General features: G+C 38.0%; 1 protein-coding gene across 1 annotated transcript; it reads right to left on the minus strand.

Moving 5' to 3' along the window:
* Nucleotides 1-797: 797 nt before the first annotated feature.
* RAB22A (RAB22A, member RAS oncogene family) lies at nt 798-21,949 on the minus strand. Its single transcript, XM_080558225.1, has 7 exons — nt 21,810-21,949; nt 19,921-20,000; nt 16,216-16,297; nt 12,313-12,384; nt 12,109-12,215; nt 10,141-10,250; nt 798-8,908 (listed from the first exon to the last, which is right to left on the minus strand). Exons 1-7 carry the CDS (start codon nt 21,843-21,845, stop codon nt 8,811-8,813), a joined length of 585 nt encoding a protein of 194 aa, XP_080414351.1. The 5' UTR covers nt 21,846-21,949; the 3' UTR covers nt 798-8,810.
* Nucleotides 21,950-21,953: the final 4 nt, after the last annotated feature.

A 21,953-nucleotide genomic window follows, 5' to 3' on the forward strand; every position in this document is an offset into this window, starting at 1 on the left:
GCTTAGTAGAAACCTGGATAAAGGATTGTCAGGTGAGAAACATATTCAGGAGAAAATATTAGAAACAGGATTATTTTTCTTATTTATGCTTTTGAAGGCTGTTGTTAGCTAAACATGTTAACTTGCATCACATATTTAAACAAGAAAACTACATCTTAAACATTATCCAAGTGAGATAACTTCAGCCAAGTCTATATTTTTGTGCTGTACATAACCAAAGCAGTTTCTAAGAGGGGGGGAAAAAAAAGCAGCCAACCAGCTAGCTGTACTAGCAAATGAGAAAAGATCCCTTCTGGCATGACAGTCCCCCACAACACCATACAGATATTAAAAGCACTTTACAGTTTTGATTGACAGAAACCTGGCTTAAGCAGTTAAGAATTCAACTTTTGATACAGACTAAGCTAAACGCAATGTATTAAATAACTTGACCCCAGTAGAACTTGTCAGGCCTTGCACTGGCTGACAAGACTGTGTGTGGCCTGCAGTCTCTCAGACATCACGCTGCAAAGAAAGGAAGTGTAAGACAAAAGCTGCATTCTCTCTGCTGTTTTTCCCCATCCCTTTTTTGTATAAGTTTGTCTGTTGTCTGTCTGTGTATACTTACGCCATGGAAAAGCTTCAGTTTCTGAATGACCAGCAGTCACTGCTTTTAGAAAACAGCTATTTGAACTGTCATTTAGATTCACTTCTACCATGGTATTGCTTAGCATTCCTCTTCTGGAACTCTATTACTATAGAGACTACTTTCGACAATGTTGAGAATTTTGGAACCACTTATAAACAAGGCCAGCACATCTATAAACAAAGCTTTTTATTAATAAAATGTTTACACCTTTTTTGCACAATACATCGGACTGGTAGTGATTTAGCATGTTATTACACTATAAAAGTTTATTATGAATGCTTAAGCTGAAAATGCTGTTTACATTATGCCAAACCAACATTTCTTTATTTTCAGTCTATGCACTATATGGGAGTGTAACAATACAAACAAAAAGGAGAGAACAAAAGTCTGGTTTTCTTCATTAGCATCTACAAACCAACAATACAGACAAACCTGTACACATCCTCGGGACCAGCCCAAGAGAAGACTATAAAAGTCTCAAAAACATTCATAAGCTTAGGAATTCATCACTATATTTCATCACTCGCAATCTGACTACATTTCATGCAGTGAAGCAATGGTTGTAAATTTGTGCAGTTTACAGTGCTGCAAATGCTCTGTAACTTTGAGCGGCTTTAGTTTGTCTTAATAAGAGATATTATAATAAGAAGGCACAGACCTTTCAATCTTTTTTAACAGGTTAACCCAATACTATAACAAAAAGACAGAACATTCTCAGGAGGGACAAGAACTGCTGATACAAAGGTTAACCTTCACGCTTAATTTTACAGGCATACATTTATTACACTGCAAGAGCTATATGCATATCAGGTTATTTTTGTGCCCTGAATACACAAATGCAAATGCAAAGTTTTTGTTCAGAAACCTTCAGAATTATTTCCTTTTTTCTTCATTGGACTGGGGGCTAAGGAACACAAGGGGGAAAATTGCCAAGAAGTCTTAAGTGTCCTACAGCTACAGAAATATGATCCATTCGTGTCTTGTATCAATTCACTCTGCCACAATTTCAATGCTGGATGCACTATATTCACAAATAGGAAGTACAGAAGTTAAAATACAGGAGAGTTTAAATTATGTTATTAGGGCTTTACAATAATTTACTTCCTTCAGGCGGATTTGCTTTTTAGCCTCCTATCTGGTGTAATAAAGTAGCAGTATGCGTCTCAGATGCTATGATTTCTTAATTTCATAATGCTGTACTAATGAATTACCATTTTATTAAAAATATTTGCTGCTGTGACAAATACTTCTCGAACCTTTAAGGAGAAAAAAAGACACTTGCCACCTTTTCTTGGCTAGATCCCATAAGGAAACAAAGAACAAATTCTCAAGAAAAGAGAATGGATTTAATAATAGGAAATACATACTGCAACGTGAGTAAAAGTAAGGCAAGAAAGTAGCAGTGAATCTAGCAGTGAATCTTTCTATGGGTCTGAATTGGACTTCAACAACTGGATGGAATATTACACCCACACAAATGAAGAGAATGACAGAAAAGGTTGTCTGTATCCTTCAACATTAGAAAAGGAGTAGCAGTTGGTTTGTTCAACAACATGTGAAAATATTAACATGAATGAAACAAAGAAAACCCAACCTTCGTGAACAAAATTGTTAGTGTTTAAGCAAAAAATTAACCCCCCAACTTGCCGTATGATGCAATGGGAAAAACAAAATTGTTTCTTCTAGAAATTCTCTATTCTAGAATTAGAACAGTTTCAGCAAACACTCTACTGATTTTTAAGGGGACACATTCATCCTAGTGCCTTGATTTCCCATGTGAAATAGGAAGCATCAAATAACTCTAAGCCACTAGAACTTTTGTAAGCATTTTTAAATAGCTCTTTGTAGCACGTACACTCACAGTACTTAAAAATTCAGGCTTGGGTGGGGGGGAATTGAGAGGGGAAGGAAGAAAAAGTTGAGCCAAGAATCACTTTAACATGTCAGAGAGGAAACCCATCAATATTCTTGGGTTGCAGGACACTCTTATAGGCCTTGGATGACTTTTTAATTTTTTAAAATCTGTGACACTTCATGGATAAAGTTGGATAATGCTTGTTCAGCTTTTGCACATCAAGCGTTTTTGATCCTGACTTTAAAGTTTGCATTCAAAAGACCAGAAAGTGATATATATCTTTTTTTTTTTTTAAACAAGTATTGGTGTTAGAAGGCCTAACAATTATAGAGAAATATGTTTTGGCACTTGAATTCTTGTACAAGAAACAAAGATGTAGTTTCAAGCTTATTTCTTTTGACAGGCTGGAGCCATACAACTCTGAAAAGGTCAGCTGACAAATTATACTAAACATTTTTTTTTTTTTTTTAATTCTTAGATTGGTAATTCACACCAATATTTTTTATAAGTCTTCTGTTGCCAAACATTAGTACGGATATGATCTATAAATAGAGATGCAATGTGAGCATAGAATAGTTCAGTTGGAAGGGACCTACAAAGCCGATCTAGTCCAACTACCTGACCACCTCAGGGCTAACCAGAAGCTAAAGCATACTACGGGTGGCATTATCCCAAAGCCACCTGAACACCGACAATCATGGGGCATCAGCCACCTCCCTAGACAGCCTGTTGCAGTGTTTGACCACACTCCCATAACCTCCCTGGCACAGCTTTGTGCTGTTCCCTCACATTCCACTGTCAGTTACCAGGGAGCAGAGACCAGCACCTCTCTCCCCGCTTCCCCTCCCCAGGATTTGTAGAGCAGTAAGGTCACCTCTTGGCCTTCTCTTCTCCAAACTAGACAACCCAAGTGTCCTCAGCCTCTACTCACAGGACATGCCTCCCAGCCCGCTTACCATCAGCTTTGTTGTCTTCCTCTGGATGCATTCAAGTATCTTAACATCGTTTCTATGTTGTAGGCACAGAACTGCACACAATATTCACGGAAAAGCTGCACCAATGCTAAATACAGTGGGAGAATCACCTCTTCTGACTGGCTGGCTATGCTGTGTTTAATGGTCCCCAAAATATGGTTTGCCCTTTTGGCTGCCAGGGCACACTGCTGGCTTGTGTTGAGCCTGCTGTCACCAGTTCCCCTGGGGCCCTTTCTGCAGAGCCATTCTCCAGCCACTCATCTCCCAGTCTGTACCTGTGTCCAGAATTACTCCATCCCAGTGCAGCCCAGCATCTACCCTTGTCAAACTTCATGCCATTGATGATTGTCCATTGCTCCAATCTGTCTAGATCCCTCTGCAAGGCCTCTCATCCCTCCAGGGAGTCAACAGCACCTCCCAGTTTAGTGTCATCCGCAAACTTGCTGAGGATGCATTCCACTCCTGCACCCAGATCGTTGATAAAAACGTTGAACATAACTGGCCCTAGAATTGAGCCTTGGGAAACACTGCTAGGGACTTGCCACCAAGCACACACAGCCCCATTTACTACCTTTTGAGCTCTACTGTCACGCCAGTTCATCACCCAGCATAGTGTGAACCTGTTTAACTCAGTTGGACAATCTCTCCAGGATATTGAGGGACAGTATCAAAGGCCTTACTAAAATTCAGAAAGACTGCATGTACTGCCTTCCCTTCACCCATTAAGTGGGCAACCTTGTCATTGACGGAGATCAAATGACTAAGGTAGGACCTTTCCTTCATGAATCCATGCTGACTACACCTGATCAAAGTTTTGTTCTTTAATTGCCTTTCAGCAGCACTCAAGATAACCTTCTCCATAACTTTTCCAGGGACTGAGGTTACACTGACATGTCTGTAACTTCCTGGGTCTTCTCTAGTGCCCTTCCTGTAGATGGGTAAAACACTGGCTGGCTTCCAGTCAGAAGGGAACTCCCTAGGCTACCAAGACCTTTGGTAAATTGTTGAGAGAGGTTCAGGTGTTAAGAGTTATCTCTGAAGAATGTTATACAGATCTTTGAAAACCTTACTTCCACGCACACAATTCTCATGCTTTGAGAAACTGACTCATTGCATACAAATACAGTCGTGGGTCGTTGTAAAACAACTTCCCACTAAGTTAAGAAAGTTTATCCCTGTCTCTTGTCCATGAGAAGATGAGCCTCTTTTTAGAGATTTAAAGTGTTTTAGAAAACGAATAGGCAGTGTAGAAGTTGATGTCAGTTGTATATTCAGACTCTCTCCATGCTTGAGATATTTTTCTACTTTTATGTAGTTATTGCTGCTTGTAAGCAAGGCTCCCTACAGGGTGACTAGCCACACAGTTTATACAGCTTCTGTCCTGTAAATCATCAATTCCCAAGATAGTCTTTGCAGACTGCTGACATAGCATGCCACAAATAGACTGTCTTATCCTTAATAAACACTAAAGACAGTTTCACAAGAACATCATTCAGTCATCACTAATAAAGTTTTCTTTTCCAACTAATACTCAATATGTTATACTGGAAATGAACACTAATGTTAAGGAACAATTTAGGATTAACATCATAACAAAAAGCTTGTCAAGGCCAATTTTTTTAAACCATTCAAGATATTGAAAATGAATTATTTTTGATAACTAAAATGAAACTTTAACCATGAATGAAAGCAATTCCCAATGAATCTCGCATCTCTTGACCAGGTTAAAGGAACAGAATTCACGATCAGTAGGTAGGCATGGTTGCCTCTCCTCTTAGTCTCTTCCCAGGCATGTACGTATTCTTTCCTGAGCACGCTGGTAGCATTAAATTGGTACTATGTACACAAACATATCAAAGACAAGTCTGCATTGAACACCCCTCTGAACTATGAGCTGTCTGATACTGTGGCACTTAAAGGAAAGGTCTCACTGATACCAGTAGGAATTTAAAGTGCAATGTTTTTTGTTTCAACGTGGATCTAATAACATACAAAGTCTTTACCTTCTTGGAAACAGCAAAAGTTGTTGGAATTTTCTTAGAACTTTTCAAAGCACCTATTACAATTTTCAGAAGTTTGGCCACTAAATGCCTTTGTATTTTGTTAAACAGAAGCTTCCACAACTCACCTATCTAGGCACTTAGCATGCCAGTTTCCAGCATGTATCTAAAATATGCTACAAAGCTACTCACATAGCATAGCAAGTCACTTAAGAAACTTATAATTTATAGGGAATGATGAAGACACCCTCCAAAACTTGGACAGCACATTTAAGTAACTCCAAAGCTTAGGAACAAGCCATTTGTCAAGTACAATTTTTATAGAAATATGTACTTTTGTAGGAAAGAGTTGGCATTGTATAGAGGTGGAAACAGTAGCATTTTGTTAATTTAAAAATGCTCTAAATCAATTTTATGACATGCACCTCATTATCTTTTTACAAATATGACACTTGTCCCTCTCAACTCTTTTTTTTTTTAAGCCATCAATTCCCTTTTAGATCATTTTAAAACCTAGTCTCTATGACGATCACAATTCATGAAAAAGAAAGGTGTAGCAGAATAAAACTCAAGTCCCAAGCTTTTTTCAATAACTTCTTAACAAAGTTACTTAAGTTATTTGGAATGGTTGATAATCAATCCTTCTAACACTCAAAGGCTAATTTTTCTCCAAATAGAGATGCTATGTTAGGGAAAAATATAATCAATTCCAGTAAGCCTAGTGCAAAATGAAAGCAGATGGCCTAAAAAATTATTAGTACAGAAGAAATCATTTTTCTCCAACAAAAATGAGATCTCAAACATGCACATCTCATCCAGGCAAGACTGCATTTCAACTTTTGGTTAAGGCCTACTGATCAACAAAAAGTTATCTTGGCCCAAATGAACTGACATCTACAGTCTGTCATTTTACATAGGCATGGTCTTAACAACCAGTCTCACTTCAATGCTTCTAGTTTGGGCAAACCGTGGTCATTTCCATGTCTTCACTAACTGGAGTAATTCAAGATCGGGATTGCAAAAAAGCTATGAAGTATGCTTGTATTTCACCCAGATTAGTAATATGCACACAAAAGGAGTCTGAGGCATCAAGATTTAGCTACATCTGTGAAGAGCCAGGTTGATGTTGCTGCTTAAGTTGTTTTTCTGTTTGTTTTAAGACTAATTTTGGTATGCATCAAGTAAATAAGAATAGCTTAGAATGTACTTTATAAAGATTTCCTAAGAGATACTATACAGGATCAGTGAGATAATAAAAGTGGTGTAATAGTACATGATGCAGTATGACTAGAGACAGCTACAATAATCTCAGTATTAACCTAGCTCTCAGTCCAGCCTAGAATTCACTATTTCTTCTCAAGTCAATAAATATTGGATAGATAATATTACACGATTTTTATTATCTCACTGAAAAGAGGACAAACTCCATTTTTATTCCATGCTACAAGCCATAAATTTAGCAAGTTCAAAAACCTTTTTCTACTAACCTGCACGGAAGGTATTCCTGATATTTAATATTTTCCTTTTCTTACTATATTTTCTAGTTCAAGAAAATTTCCAGATTTATTATTTAATAAATGAAATATTTTATGTATGAACCATGAAGCTTGTACAATGATTTAAAAAATGTAGTCAAATTTCATTAAAACATACTGATCCATTTAAAATTTCACCCTAGCAGTTTAACTGTTCTGCTCCGTAAGAGCTCTACAAGAATTTTGATTAATACAAACTCATCTGAATTGTAAGTTCTTTCATTTTTTAAAAACTTTTCTCCCATTTCCTTAAGAGAAAATACTTGAGATGACAGAAAGCCAGATTATAGAGAACAAATATCTCACCATGACCTCATTTCAATTGGAAAGCTTAACAGCATAGTACTATATACTTGAGTATTTTAAGATCTTTTTCTTCAAAAGTATAAAGTTCCTCACTACTGCCAGTAGGAAACAAAAAGCGAAAATAAATAAAAAAGCACAATAGGGTATGGTCAATCTATAGTTTAATTGAGAGCATACTAAAGCCAACACAATATAAGCTAAACGCTGATTTACTTAAAAAAAAAAAAAAAAAAAAAAAGTCCTCACAGGTGAAAAAGCCCAGGAACCAAGAGGTAATGATCTACATTACCACATGTCTTAAGGTTACTTCCTATTTGTACTTTTGTGCCCAAAACAGGAAAGACTGGGTGCACCACAGATGAAAACTTGTTCAACAGACAGACCTCACACTGCACCGACAGCAGCCTCTATTTGATCTTTCAAATGGGATTTAAAGAGTGAATTTCAGCCTGTCTCTGGATGAAGTCACCAACAGTGACAATACCTAAAATGCTGGAAAAAAAACAACTGATAGATAACCCCAGGAGTTTATCCATAGGTGTGGAATGGAAGGAGTGAATAAGATTGCATTTTTTAAAAAAAAACTGTTTTTACATAATTTAGAATACTTTAAACACTGGTCTCTTAAATATAATATGAACACTTTACACATGCTAAACAAATTAAAAGCTTTCCCCCCCAGCCTTTTAAGTCTTATCAGAACTATTGGCAGCATCTGTTTACAGCATCTGTTTTTAGTCAGTAATCACTTAATTTAGTCAGAACTACAGCTAGGTTTTCTTCAGTCAACATCTTAATATTAAAAACCTTCTAAGAACAAGAAGATGACTATAAAGCATATCAGTTTGCCTTGAAGTGATTAAAGTCAGCATGGAAAAAAAGATTGTCTGTGGTTTAAGACCTCTCGTTTGTGTCTCCATCCCCGGCGTGTATCATCTTTAAATAAAAAGTGCAAATGGGTTCTGGGGAGTGGATGGACTGATTTGCCTATTATCTGTCTTCAGCTGCTTATTCTGTAGCCACCTCAAACCAACTGTCTCATTATACTTTGGATTAGCTACAGTTAAATCTCAAATAAGGCTCACTGAAGAAAAGGAAGAAATGACATCTGACTAACTTTCAAATTTCAACAGACTCCTCCCACCCCCAAGTCCCACAAAAGTGCTCATTTCCCTTTTTATAAAAAACCAAAATCTTGATTACAAAACTACTAAACATTTCAGTTCTACCGTCCATAGTCACCTTCCTTTTAAGCAAGGCCACAAAACTGAAGATGGATTCCCTTTGAATACAAGAGATACTACACTTTTTGTAAGTAAACAGGCTGACATTATGATTGCAGTCTTTTCTGCGAGCATACAGATGTCAGATGAACTGGCCCATTTTTGTAGGACCTTGGGCGTATGAACACCAGCAGATAGAGATCTAAGACTGATAATATAAACCCAACGTGAACTATTAACTTCCAAGACCACCTACTGTATAAACAAGTCTGATTTTCTAATGGATCAGTCAACAGCAGCTGCGCTTTGTCACCGATGGCTGTCTTCTAAGTTTGAATCCCTTACCGCTAGTTGGGGGGTTCGTGTCAGTTGATGGAATTCTACGACCTATAAGGAAGCAGAAAATAACATTTATAGCAAACATTATATTTGAAGCTCATTGTACGCATTCAATGTATGTTATGTCATATGTTATTAATGATGATATTCCCGCATAACAGAAGGATGGCAGTTAACAGTCTATACAGTGCCCATAAGAGGTACAGTTCCACAAAAAAGAGCAGAGGCAGCTTTAAGCTAACATTGCACTTGAGGCTGAACCAGCCTTAAGAGACCTAAGTTATGGAAGCACCCAGAGAATATACTTTGCAGGATGCAATACCATCTGGAATCTCTTTGTCGAGATCTACCATCTAGATCTGCATTTCCATAGCAGATCACCCGTGTCAGGCTTAGCACTGAAGTGCTTGTAAAGGTAGCTACTTCAGTTATCTAATCAGTGTTTGAAGTTGACCATTCCTGGTTGAGAATTCTTTTTTGAGAGGTTTAAGACATTTTTCCATATTTTAATCTAGGTCAATTTTTAGAGTATAGAGGGCAACTCTAAAGTCAGTACACCATGAAGCTTATCTACAGTGCATACTTTTGACATCAGCTTCAATATACTCATCTGCTTTCAAGAACTGTATTTTTTCTAATATATAACATTGCTGTAGTTACTCAAATAATAGTGCATGCATACACAAATGGACTGTTGGTTCTAATTTCACAAGCGGACATATATCTGCATCTTGATGTTGCTGCCTGAAATATATCCTACAAATAAAAAAAAAAAGGTATCACAACAGTACTGGTGGAAAATCCACACACTAGATGCTATTTCCCAGGCAGTAATCTAGCACTTTTGAATTCTTCTGTTTTTGAAAACATGCTGTTCTAGACTAAGCAGAAACATTAAGAGCAAGAATCGAATTCCTTTTCTCAGTTGTATAAAGTTTGGATATTTCTCATGCCATTACTGTCCCTTCTGTAACCTTGGATGTACTAGTTGAATCATTCAATAACGGATATAGTAAGATGACACTGACTTCTTGCATCAGTGCCCTGCTTGCTATTTGTCCAACAGCATCACAGTAGGCTTAAAATCCCTACAAGGAACCTTAGAGGTCATTAGATGACCAAAAATTTACACACCTCATTTTGCAGTTAGCATTCATAGCTGACTGTAACAAATCTAAATCAGCATACTATTGCTTAAATAGCACCCCCAAAAAATTACAGTAACCAAATTTCTACTTGAACTTCTTTCAGAAGAAAACATTACCTGTTTAAATACTTACTAATTTCTATAAAGAGTTCATTAATGTTTATTGCATTTTTCGCACTTGTCTCTACAAATATTGCATGAATGGAATCTGCATAGTCTTTAGCATCTTTTTCCATGACTTCTCTAAAAAAAAAAAAAAGGAAAGAAAACTGAATGCAGAAAAAAAACACGATTCAGAACTTTAAGGGACAGATTAAGCTTTTAAGTGTCTCACTTAATGAGTATTTCATATTACCCATTTCTCATCACCCTGCTCCATGCTCATTCTTTACTGTATGCTTTCTTCCTGCCCAGAGGTAGGAGCACCACTGAAGCACAATCATAAACTAAATGACCTCAATCCATCTGACATTACAATGGAGTTTGTTTCTTGAGTGCTTTAAGCATAGCTCTGCAATCAGTCACTGGGGGTACTTTGCTCTTCTCACACACAGGTTTTAGGTACACTGAAAAGATCCTAAAGTTTTAATTCCACTAATCCAGTGGATTTCCTACAGCTGCTCCCAAAACCAGATCTTTCTCAACACTGCATGGATTATTAGTATACCATTAAGTTTATGTGAAGCAATGAGGACGTTGCTATGAACAGGAATGTACTTAGACTGTGCAAGCAACAACACAGCCAAGTAGTGAAAAAAAAATTATTTTGCACCCTTAAGTTGATAGGCAAGTTGATAACGCAATGTTTCCATAAACAACAGAAAAAAACAAAACTGAAGTGAAGACGATATGACTATACCCCACACAGCTTTATGTACCATTTCTAAAATACATCTCTGCTGTCAGTAACAACAGACTTAGGACATGAAGACACACAAAAGTCCAGAGTTTAGGTCAGTGACTCAAATACTGTCTCTGGAGTACAAGGAATCTTGGCCATTTGCTTGAATAGCAATGTTTACATGCTTTATGATGCCACCTAAGTACCAAGATGTAAGCACAAGTGGGAGATTTAATACTGCATGCCTTGCAATTGTCTTCTAAGGAATTTTACGCCATATTTACTCCAAGAGATATGTTATTTCTGAGAAGAGTTATTAGAGCTCACTAGGTTACTAAAATATAGTAATGATTCGTAAAATTATACTAAGAACCAACTTTGCAGTGGTTTTTCAAACACATAACCAACCATGCTGTTGCCTCTGGACAGCAACAGTGGTACTTTTTCCAATGAAATCTAAAAACAAGAAGTTTGCACACACCTTCTTTCTGAATTTTGGCTTATTTAACCAGGACATCAATAGAAAAGGGCTTCTTTTGTTTTTAATACATGCTTTCTTGAAACTTTGGCTGTCCATAAAGTTTCTCAAGAGCTTTTCCCACTTCCTGCAACCATTTCAACCACAGCCAATTCCACCCTGGCATTTAAGCAGAAAGGGTAGGCACCTGAACAAGCAAGTCAGAAGAACCTACACAATGCTTTCCAACAGGCTTCATGTTTTTCATAACAAAATGAGGTGCTACAGACTGACAGGGGTACTTGTTATAAAATGAGGTAAACAGCTTGTATTACACCGTAGTTTCACGGGCAGTTTAAGCTTGTGTAACTTGGCACTGCCACCAGAAAAGGTAATCCCGTCTCCCTATAAACTGCTCATTCCTAATGCTGCTACCCTACACCTCTGTCATGCTAGCAAGTGATCATGTTGTGAGCAAGATAAATACACTTGGATAGGTTTTCCTATTTTTTTAATTGGTTAGTTTTAATCTGGATGCATTTTACACCCTGATTTGCTGCCCAACCACATGTACTCCTCGCACCAAAGGGGAGGAAGTGGGCAAGAAAAACAAAGGCAGACTAACCAAATCTTCTGGCAGTAGAAAACTCAGACTCCTTGTGAAACTACAAGTTTCACAAGACAGTGCAAAACTGCTTAAGTTTAACTGCTTAAGATTTCAGAGCCAGTGAAAGATATAAAGTATTTAAAGCTCTATGAGCTTATCTCCTGAAATGAAGACTGAACCATCAACAGTTATTTACCTTACATCATTAAGATCACACTTATTTCCCGCGATAGCTACAACGATGTTTGGAGGTCCATGTTGTCGAAGCTCTTTAACCCAATTCTTTAACGTTGAGAAAGTCTCCTGATGTGGAAGAAGAATAGAAGGAATTAAGAATCTGAACTGGCCCGTGACACAACAACCAGAAGTTGTAATGCTGAGTCAAAGTCCGATTTCTTACCTCTTTTGTGATGTCATAAACTATAATGGCTGCTGCTGACCCTCTGTAGTACATTGGGGCTAAAGCACGAAACTGAAAGAAAGAGACCATACATCATGAATCTCATTTTCACTGACCTCCACAACTTCCTTATTTAACATTAGAGATAACTAGCTTTAAATCTAACATTAGTGGAAAACTTTTCTTTGCAGAGAGCCCACACAGCAGACTACATAAAATTCCACAAAAATATCATTTTACACAGGCCAATCAATAAATAGTCTAGGAACCAGCGGCACACCTATGGTAAAAAAGCAAGAAGCTTAACTTGACCTTATTTTGACTAGATTAAAATCTCTCATTTAAAAGGCTGGTGATACAGACACAAAGCCGCAGGATATATGCTCAACTTTAAATACTGAGCAAGGGAGAAAAAGTCAAAATTGAACTTGTTTCTTCTTGCTGGTGTTTTTGGACAAAAAGTAATTTAAAGGAAACTAGCATATATTACTGCTGATTTGAAATGTTCATAGGCTGATGTCTAACTCTGCTGAAAAATGGGTAAGTCACGCCATTCATTTAATGCCAAAAACGCTGTTTTCTCCCTAATCTAACTTATGGCATTAGGGATTTTGCTCAAGTTTTTCCTCAAAGCTCAAAAAATGCAGAAGTCCAAAGCTATGTGATCCATTGCAAATAGAGTTTTAAGAAACATGTTGGATAATAAAAGCCTACAATAATTTTATTGCGATATTCAAAATTAAACCTGTAACAGGCATATTTGGTTGGTAGTGAGTTTGCAGGCTATAAACCAGGGCTGTATCTTTGCACAGACAGTGTTTTGAATCCAGGCTTGGAGAAAAAGAAAAAAAAAGAACACAGTCGAAGTTGCCTAAAATATTATTAAAAATTTCCTAACAATATAACAATACGATGTTCTGCTAATTGAAAAAGCACCATACAACTTGTCTGGCAAACAAAACTCTCAGTTGAAGCACAGAGTTAAACTACATGTGCTGTTTTGATGTAAGTATGTGTGACTTAGATCTTTCATGCATCTTGCTACTTATGGTAAAAAACATGAGTAGAATACAGATTTCCAGGAAGGCTGATATTTTGTTAGAACCAAGCAAATTTCCTTTTGCTTAATACAGCGCAACTGAGAGCAATATTATAAATCATAAAAGTTTTGGTATAAAGGCGAATTCCAGACCATTTACATTTAGATATCAAATTCTGTGTTGAAAACGGGCTTTTGAACAAGAAGTTCAGAATATGAAAATATTTAATAGTGAGAAAGGGAAACACGGGCAGGCATTCAGTTCACATTGGGGCATAATCCCTCTCCTCCACAAAAATACTAGAACGCAAAGGGAAGCATATTTGGTAAACCACCATTTGGACTCCTTGCAAAGTGGCTTTTTGATTATTTGACTATTTACATTGGGAATAAACCAACTTTCACTTGCTGATTTGGTATTACTCTCATTTCCTGCCTAACACTTAGATACCTTTTTTTCTACCCAAGAGCAGTCAGTAGCTAAAATACATTAACAAAATACATGTCACCAGAAACACTCATTTTTTGTTTTGCTGTTTTATTCTAAGACCTCAGCTTGCCCTCCAGTCTCTGACTGGCATTTTGACAGAACTATTAACAAGACAACGTAAGTATCCAGACAACTTTTCACAATTCTTAGGTATGAACGCAGAAATCCTGGCTGCTATAAGTAATCTTCCACCAACTTTATACAGTGCAGAAGAAATGAGAGAACGAGTAAGACGTAGGGAAGTCAGCTACGTGAAGTAAATTAGCACACATTTCCACCTTTGGAGTGAGGCTATTTTGCCACTTCCTGAAGCCATTTAGAACATGAGGTTGTCCAGTATAACCTAGAACCATTTGCTGATGGGCTTTAGAAGACAGTCAATGCTCCTCAAAAAGACAGGAATCGTGTTTGTTACTATCATAGCTCGTATGAGAAGTCGTAATTCCAAGAACTGTTTGGGCGGTTTTGGTGTTCCAGACCACCGCAGATGGGATCCCTTCCACAACGCACTGCCAGTCATATTGCATAGCCAGAAAGCAGTACTGCAGACTTCAGCACAAGCCATGCATGTGGACCAATTGTAACCAGCAGTAAGAGATAGTGTCAGCTTGGTTTTGGAGAGAAATATCTATGAAGACACTGACATCATATCAAAGAAAATATTCTTGCTCCCAATTTGCTGATTTCCTTGGATATATTGGGCCCCACAGTGACGACTTCTCGTGTGGAACAAGCTTTAGAGATATCACAGATCTTGGGTCAGGGGCCAGGTAAGTCATCTCTCCTTTTCTGACTTTCACAAACATAACACGCAACTTGAATGGAAGAAAATAAAAAGATGTCACAGTCTAAAAACAGACAGGGAATGCGCTAGTCATGTACAGATACGCTTCCTCAGATTGTAGCATGCTGAATCCAAATCAGGGCGTTCTCCCATTGCCTGCAAACACAGTTAAAGTGAACAGGATGAAATGCTAATACGTAATAGATATTTCCTGCCAAGTTGTTGCAGGCACGTTTGTAAAGCTTTCTGTTTAAGAGTACCAGTCTCTTCAGTCATGCTCTACCCCTCAGAAGTCTGATTGAAGCATTAACATTTCAGAATGAGCTATGATGTTCACTTAAGAAAAACTGTTGACAGCAAATGCTGACTGAACTCTGGTAATGGAAGGACTGGGATATTTCTGGTAACCTACATAAATAGGACATATCCCTGGGACACATCCCCAGTGACCTAAGTTTGCCTTATATCATGCTGCTGGGAAGAAATAAGTAGTCATTCCGAATCTAGAACACCGAATGCAATACAAATATACTAGAGTGACTTTTCTAGCCATGAAGGCTGTTATCACACTAAAAAGCTACCAAGTCAGTTCCACCAGGACTTCAAGAGTTTGAGTGACTGCACAAGGTTGACTAAGCCTTTACAATATTCCCCCCCCCTTTTTTTTTTCTTTAGCCAATCCTGAATATACTACAGTTGCATTTGCCAGTTACAATCCTAAAATAACCCAACCTGATCAAACTGACTCTTCACAGGGAGAGCTCTGCTATCTATCTTCGTTGTAGTTAGCTCATATCCTGAGTAAACTCATAGGTAACTGACAGTTGCAAGTAGTTAACAGTCAAGAATTTGAACTGCAAGAATAAGCACTGTTGATGGAGGTTCATTTCTATCATTGTTCCTGGCAGACCATAAAAAAGCATGTTAACTAGCAAACCTTTCCTTTCCCGAAGTAAAAATGATGCAAAGTAATTAACTGTGATTTCATTTGACTAGTCAGTTTCTTGAACACTTTTGTTACCTCTGCTCAGAACGCAGGCTGCATTTGGCCCTCTGCATACTGCAGATATCAAGCCATCAAATTAAAATTTGAATTTCAAAATAGATTTCTCGACATAGCTTTTAACACTACCAGATTTGTGAAGACAACTCCATACATAAAGTAATAAAAGATCAGTTCTCATCCAAAATATTGCTTGAAACAACTTTTGGTCACCTAAACCCACATCCTACAAACACATTACAAAACCTCAGTAGCATTAATAAGCTGAATATTTAAGCTAACACAATGTGTTAGCAGCTGTGTATTTTTCCAGAAAAACAGGCCAAAAATCTTCCAGAGCCTTACCTGCACAATGAAACAAGATCATTCTCTTATCTCTGACACTCGTTTTAGCAGCTGCAGTGAGCGTTTAAAACTCAAATAGAATTGGTACCAGAGACAGGTGCTGGCTTTTTGCCCTCCCTTGTTTTCTTTTATACGCCACTTACTTTGGTGGGGTTGAAAAACATCCCAAACTCTAACCAGAACCATCACCACAGGTCTGATGAAAGATATGTGATTAAAGATATGTGTAAGACTCTACTCACCCGTTCCTGTCCAGCTGTATCCCAAATTAGGAATTTATGCAGCTCATTTTGATACTGTACAGTCTTGGTCATAAATGAGGCTCTGGAAAAGAAAATAGTTTATGATTTTCAGAATATTAATGCCAAAATATAAATGCCTTCTTCAAACATTAGTACCATGAACGTTTAAAGAAGTTTGTATTTCAACAGAAGTGCTCCTCCCCCCCCAAACCAAGTAAGATTTTCATATACAAACGTTGAAATTAATTTAAGGAAAAGGGCCCTGTTACAGAAGGACAAAATAGCTACTTAAATTTAAAATAAAGGGGAGCAATTACAAAATGCTTTCCAATGTTAAGAGTTAATCTCCTTCCCATTCCTTAAGCTCAGATGGCTAGCCAAGTAGTATCACTGTCCAAAATTAGGTGTTCTTTTAAGAAGCCAAATACAAGATGCAACATTCCTACAAATAAAGTCTAACTACAGTTTATTTAAATGCAGGTAACTAAATGTATTTTAGCACGGAGTAAGAGTAAATAAAGTGATAGGAGCATCTGTAGTAAAGCACAAAGACTTCGATTTCCTTAAGACTGATGAAAATCAGACATCAATTCCTAAACTAGATTCTCACTGAAAACCGAAATATACCAGTACAGTCAATTTGAACAGAATGGCTGTGCTGCACTAACCCACATCACAACTAAACATCCCAAATGGTGGCTGACTCCACTTGAAATTCTTTGAGAAACCGAAGATTTCAATGTGACGAGCGAGCAAGAGCACGAGTGAGAGAGCACACAACTCAGAGACAAGTTGCTTTGGGAATATCTAAACTAGTTACCCTTAACTTCTTCTAGTAAGAAAACTGGCAGTACCCCACCTAAATTTCCTACTTGCAGTAAGTTTCCTATCTGCTTCTTCCAGCCAACACCATAACTGCATGAACAAGATCTATACCCATTCAAAAAGCTTGTTTAATGATATAAAGAAAGACTAAAGATTCTGCCAGTCCTAAAGACGCAGGAGTGGAAAGTGTCCTCAGCGCTGAGAGTACAAAAGTTCCAAAGTTCTGACAGGGTTCCTACAAGTTACCTATATTCAAATTTGAATCATGAACTAATCGTGAACAATTATGATGAAGTATGATGGCTCACATATTCTAAGACAAATAGAAATAGAACAGGAAGTGTAAGATTGCATCTCATGAACTCAAAAAGCCAGGAGTAAAAGCTTTACTTCTCAGCTTTCGTTTTGTAAGATGCTCTAAAACCTCTCTCTAACCTTCACTTTGTTTTTTCCACCTCCTAGTCTCAATCAGGAAATTAAAGCAAAGTCTAGCAAAAGTTTCAAAAATGAATTTGCTTAGAATTTTTGGGCTGCATCTTACCAGAAACTTCACACAATTCCTGCATTTGGATGAGTTTTGATCCATACTACTATAGCAAAGCACCAACAGTACGAGCTGTTGGACCTCTTAATCATTTTATTAATACTGCTGAAAGATATAGATTTTTAATCCATCACTTCAAGAAACCATATGAATTCCATAACTATCACTAAATTAATGAAAACAAATAAAATCCTGCAAATTATCCTCATTACCGCAATGGTGGGCAACTTCTAAGAGCCCTGTAAGGTACTGCATAGCGTCTGTTACAGACATTTCACTGGGAAAATGAGTCCATGTCATATCTTTGGGTTCCTGCCTTCAAATATATAGGTGCTACACAAAAGGGAGGGGAAAAAAGTAATAAAAAAAAATCAACCATCACAGAACCAGAAAACTACAAGATGAAAAGAAACTGACTCTGGAAAAAAGACAACGATATTTGATGAAGTTCATTCTAGTCTCAGTCCTTTCACCAGGAAAAATAAAACAAAAAACACTCGAGTTTTCTCCAGAATATAGGACATTCTACTTCACCTAAATAGAAGCATCGCAGATCACAATCTTTGCTCTGCAGCTTTATGCAGTCTCCCAGACGTGCACGGCAACACGTTTTTTTAGAATTTAGAAATTGACAACAAATTTGACAAGGCTGTAGTTCACATGTGACAGGAAGACATAATGCAAATTCCATACTAGGTTACTCAAAGGTTTAACCCAGGTAGTTTAGATGTCTGGCCATATACGTGTAACTATAGAAAAGAGCACCACAGCCAAATAAATAGGTACTCCTCACATTTGCAAACTTAAGTTTGTGTTACCATGGCTGGTCACCTACTACTTCGACTTTTTTTTTAAATGAAAAAAACAGGCACTACATGCACAAGCATGAATGCTAACTTTGGGCTACTGTAGATACCACCTGTATTAGCCAACTATTTAACAGAATAAATAAAAAAAATAAAATCTTTTTAATTTTTTTTAAAGAATCTGGATGATTAGGAATGAAGACAGATTACCAATTTCTCAAACACCTCAGGTAATACAAAAAATAAATTGATCTTTCAGTACTGTCTGTCTCAACAAGGAGGTTTGCTTGTAGTTGTTATTACTGTGTGCAGTAAGTCTTAGCCTTCTGAACAATCTAAGCTGAAGTGTTTAGGACAGCCTGGCCCCCTACTTAATCAAATAGCAGTCTGGCTACTATCCCCACATCAGCTTCACTGTCCTCCAGAAAAAGAACATCTACTGTAGCTAATCTGACAGTAACTAAAGATGTTCAAGCCTTGAAGATCTAAGAAAAACAATCTAGCAATCTGTCTTAAAGGCTACCTTTGTTAACAGGGAAATTAAAAAGCATAGTTCCTACAGAGTATCTTGCAGTTCAATACCAGTTTTTACACAGAAATATTGGGGGGTGGGGGGTCTTTGAGGGGGAGGAAGGAGAGAGACAGCAAGGAAACCACATTCTTCAGAAGAGCAGGATGAGACACAGCTAATCTTTATCAACAGAATCTTTTTGGTCAAAGCTGTAGTAGAGGCTGTGTGGCACCTCAGGCAGGAAATTGTATTGACCCCCCACGCTTCTCAGCATCGAGTAAAGTCATGTCCTCCTGTAACTAAAGAATTGCTTCTGAGCCAAGCAGCGCATAAGACACTTGGAAAACAAAAAGGACAGCAAAAGAAATAAACAGAAGAACTTCCAACCACTCCAAGAATTCCTGATGTTCTCCCTCCTATCTATTTGAAGATTTGAGCTCAATAACATTGCTCCTCTGAGGCTCATCTTTCAAACATTCTTAGCTGTGAGACTGATTGCATTAACAATTTCATCAGTTACTTGAGAGAGCGCGTAACATATCAACGTATAATAATAGAACGAACTAAAAAGAACCTACAACCTGAATTAGTATATTAGCTACCTTTGAAAACCTAGTAGACTTGTTATTGTACTTGACTCTTCACAAAAAAACTTTAAAAAAATCATTCAGTCACATAATCATACTTTGAAATTCAAGAATAGTGCATGACAAAGGCATGTTGTTCTTTAACAGAAGCATCTATAGCAGAATACTTTTAACAGGATTTTCTTAGCCATGATTAGCAACACAAAATGGGTTCAGATCTTACATATGAAAGTGGAAGCTACAGTAGGGCTGAATACACTCCCAGGTTTCCTAAGGTAGCTCAGGGGCTAATTAAGACTGCAGTCATATTTATTACCACATTTAGCTGTCACACACGGAAAAGCCTCGTATGATCTTTTCAGGAGGTATATAAACATGTTCCGACAATTTAGTCTGATCCTTGAACGAGTCACGTTTACTCTAGTTTCTTACCCTATTGTTGGGTTAATGTTGGGATCAAAGCTATCTTCTACAAATCTCCACACAATACTTGATTTGCCCACACCAGTGTCCTAGAAAAAAAACAGAAACAATTGAAAAAGATATTGGTTGCTGTAAACCTTTCATTCTTTTTATCCTCATATCTATTTTTCATGAATAACATGTTCCCACAGACGGTCTCAGAGAACTTTGATCAGATTCTGAAATATTTTGGGTATTAGCATATTGTTTACTAGAAAAATGAAAGGTCTCTCTTCTAAGTTACAGTTCTCCAAACAAAATTGTTATAAAGAAATTTTTATGGAGTACAAAAATCTGCATTCCTGCATTTTATCAGTTATTCAAGCTTTCCTCCCCAAAAGTATACACAAACCAAATTTGAACTAGAGCAGAGAAAGACCTTCTTCCACATTTAGTAAAATATAGAGCAACTGAATATTGTACTCCACCTTTGCAAGCCAATCGAGCACATGAAATTATACAACTTCTGACTAATGCTGTCCCACCCTGCGTAATGAAAGGCCTGAAGTGTCTTCGTGACACACCTGAAACATGTTTCAAATACACCTTTACAGGTTTATAAATGGTAGAAGAAGAGACTCAACATAAAAATTTCAGGGCATGTATTTGTACCACCAAATCAATTATGAAAAAAAGCAAGCAAAAGTAGGCATACTTAGGAGTGAAATAACAGATTGCTAGTACTAAGACCATTCTCAATAGCAGTTGGACATTTTAAATTGTCATTTAACTAAGACAGGTGACAACAAACTTTTTGCTTTACATCTACAGAGTAAATATTTTAAGGAAAATCAGCACAAGTGCTGTTGAAGTTTTACACCATTCATGCATTATCTTGAATCTTCTGTTATAATAAAACTGGGTACAGCACGTACACTTATGTTTATCTTTTCAAATTGTTTTCCTCGCAAAGAACGCGTATGACCTCAGTTCTGTATTTTATAGTGTCTGCAGTCTCAATGAACAAAGCAGATCTCAAAAAGAGAAATTTAGATGCAGTTTCTGGCTCTAGGAGTTCAGGAATCAGTTTTCATAGGTGTTTCCTCTTCTTACAGGACAAAATACTATGCAGGCAGAGCCAACTGTAGTTCATAGTTACCCCCAACGTTTTCATAACATGAAGAGCACAGAAACAATTTTCTCTCTGAAGGGCAATAGGGCCATTTACAAGCAGAAGACAATTCTGCCTGTCATACTCTGTACAGCACAGGATTTAGATGTAGAAAACTCCACCTATTCAAAAGGAGACTCTCCAATGAAGTCCTCAGAGCAAACCCAACCCAAGCCAACACATGGCTTTCCCTGGAATTCCAAAACTCCTACTTCACTTTGCTTGATGTCTCCTCCTTCCACTACCTGCTCCACTTAATGTACTTTCAAAGGCTACGCATGCTGTTAAAAAATAAAAATCAAACACAGAAAAAAAAAGAAAAAAAAAAAGAACAGTTCAAGTTCCCTGCCTCTCTCTCCAGTTTGATTTCAGATGCTTTTATTTATTCCTTTTACTAACTCCCAGGCCAAGGAAGAGGGAAGCACACACTAAGCCTTCGTGCTTCCTCTCTGCTCCTCCTCAGAGGCCAAGGCCGAACGAGGAGGATGAGGAGGAGGACATCTCCCCATAAAAACGCCTCTCTCCCCGCAGGGAAAGGCCTGTCCGTCCCCCCGACCGCTCTCCTCCAGGGACCAGGGCCGGGGAACCGGGGCCCAGCACTCGCTCTGGGAGTGAAGGGCCCCAGGCTCAGCCCCAGCAGCCAACACCAACCCAGACAGCCCCTCAGCAGGGTGGGCGAGGGCAGACAGCCCCCTGCCCTGCCTCCTCCCCTCCCTGCCTCCCCCTGCCCGCGCCCCGCGCCACTTACCCCCAGCAGGCAAACTTTCAGCTCCCTCAGAGCCATGGTCGGGCAGGCTGCGCCTTCAACGAGCGCCGGAGACGCGGCCCAGAACGATCATAGCCCCTTCCCCGCTCGCAGACGGACACACAGACAGCCAGACGCCAGCGCGGG

This window comes from Anser brachyrhynchus, assembly GCF_964034855.1.
Source record: "Anser brachyrhynchus genome assembly, chromosome: 16".
Lineage (NCBI taxonomy): Eukaryota > Metazoa > Chordata > Aves > Anseriformes > Anatidae > Anser > Anser brachyrhynchus.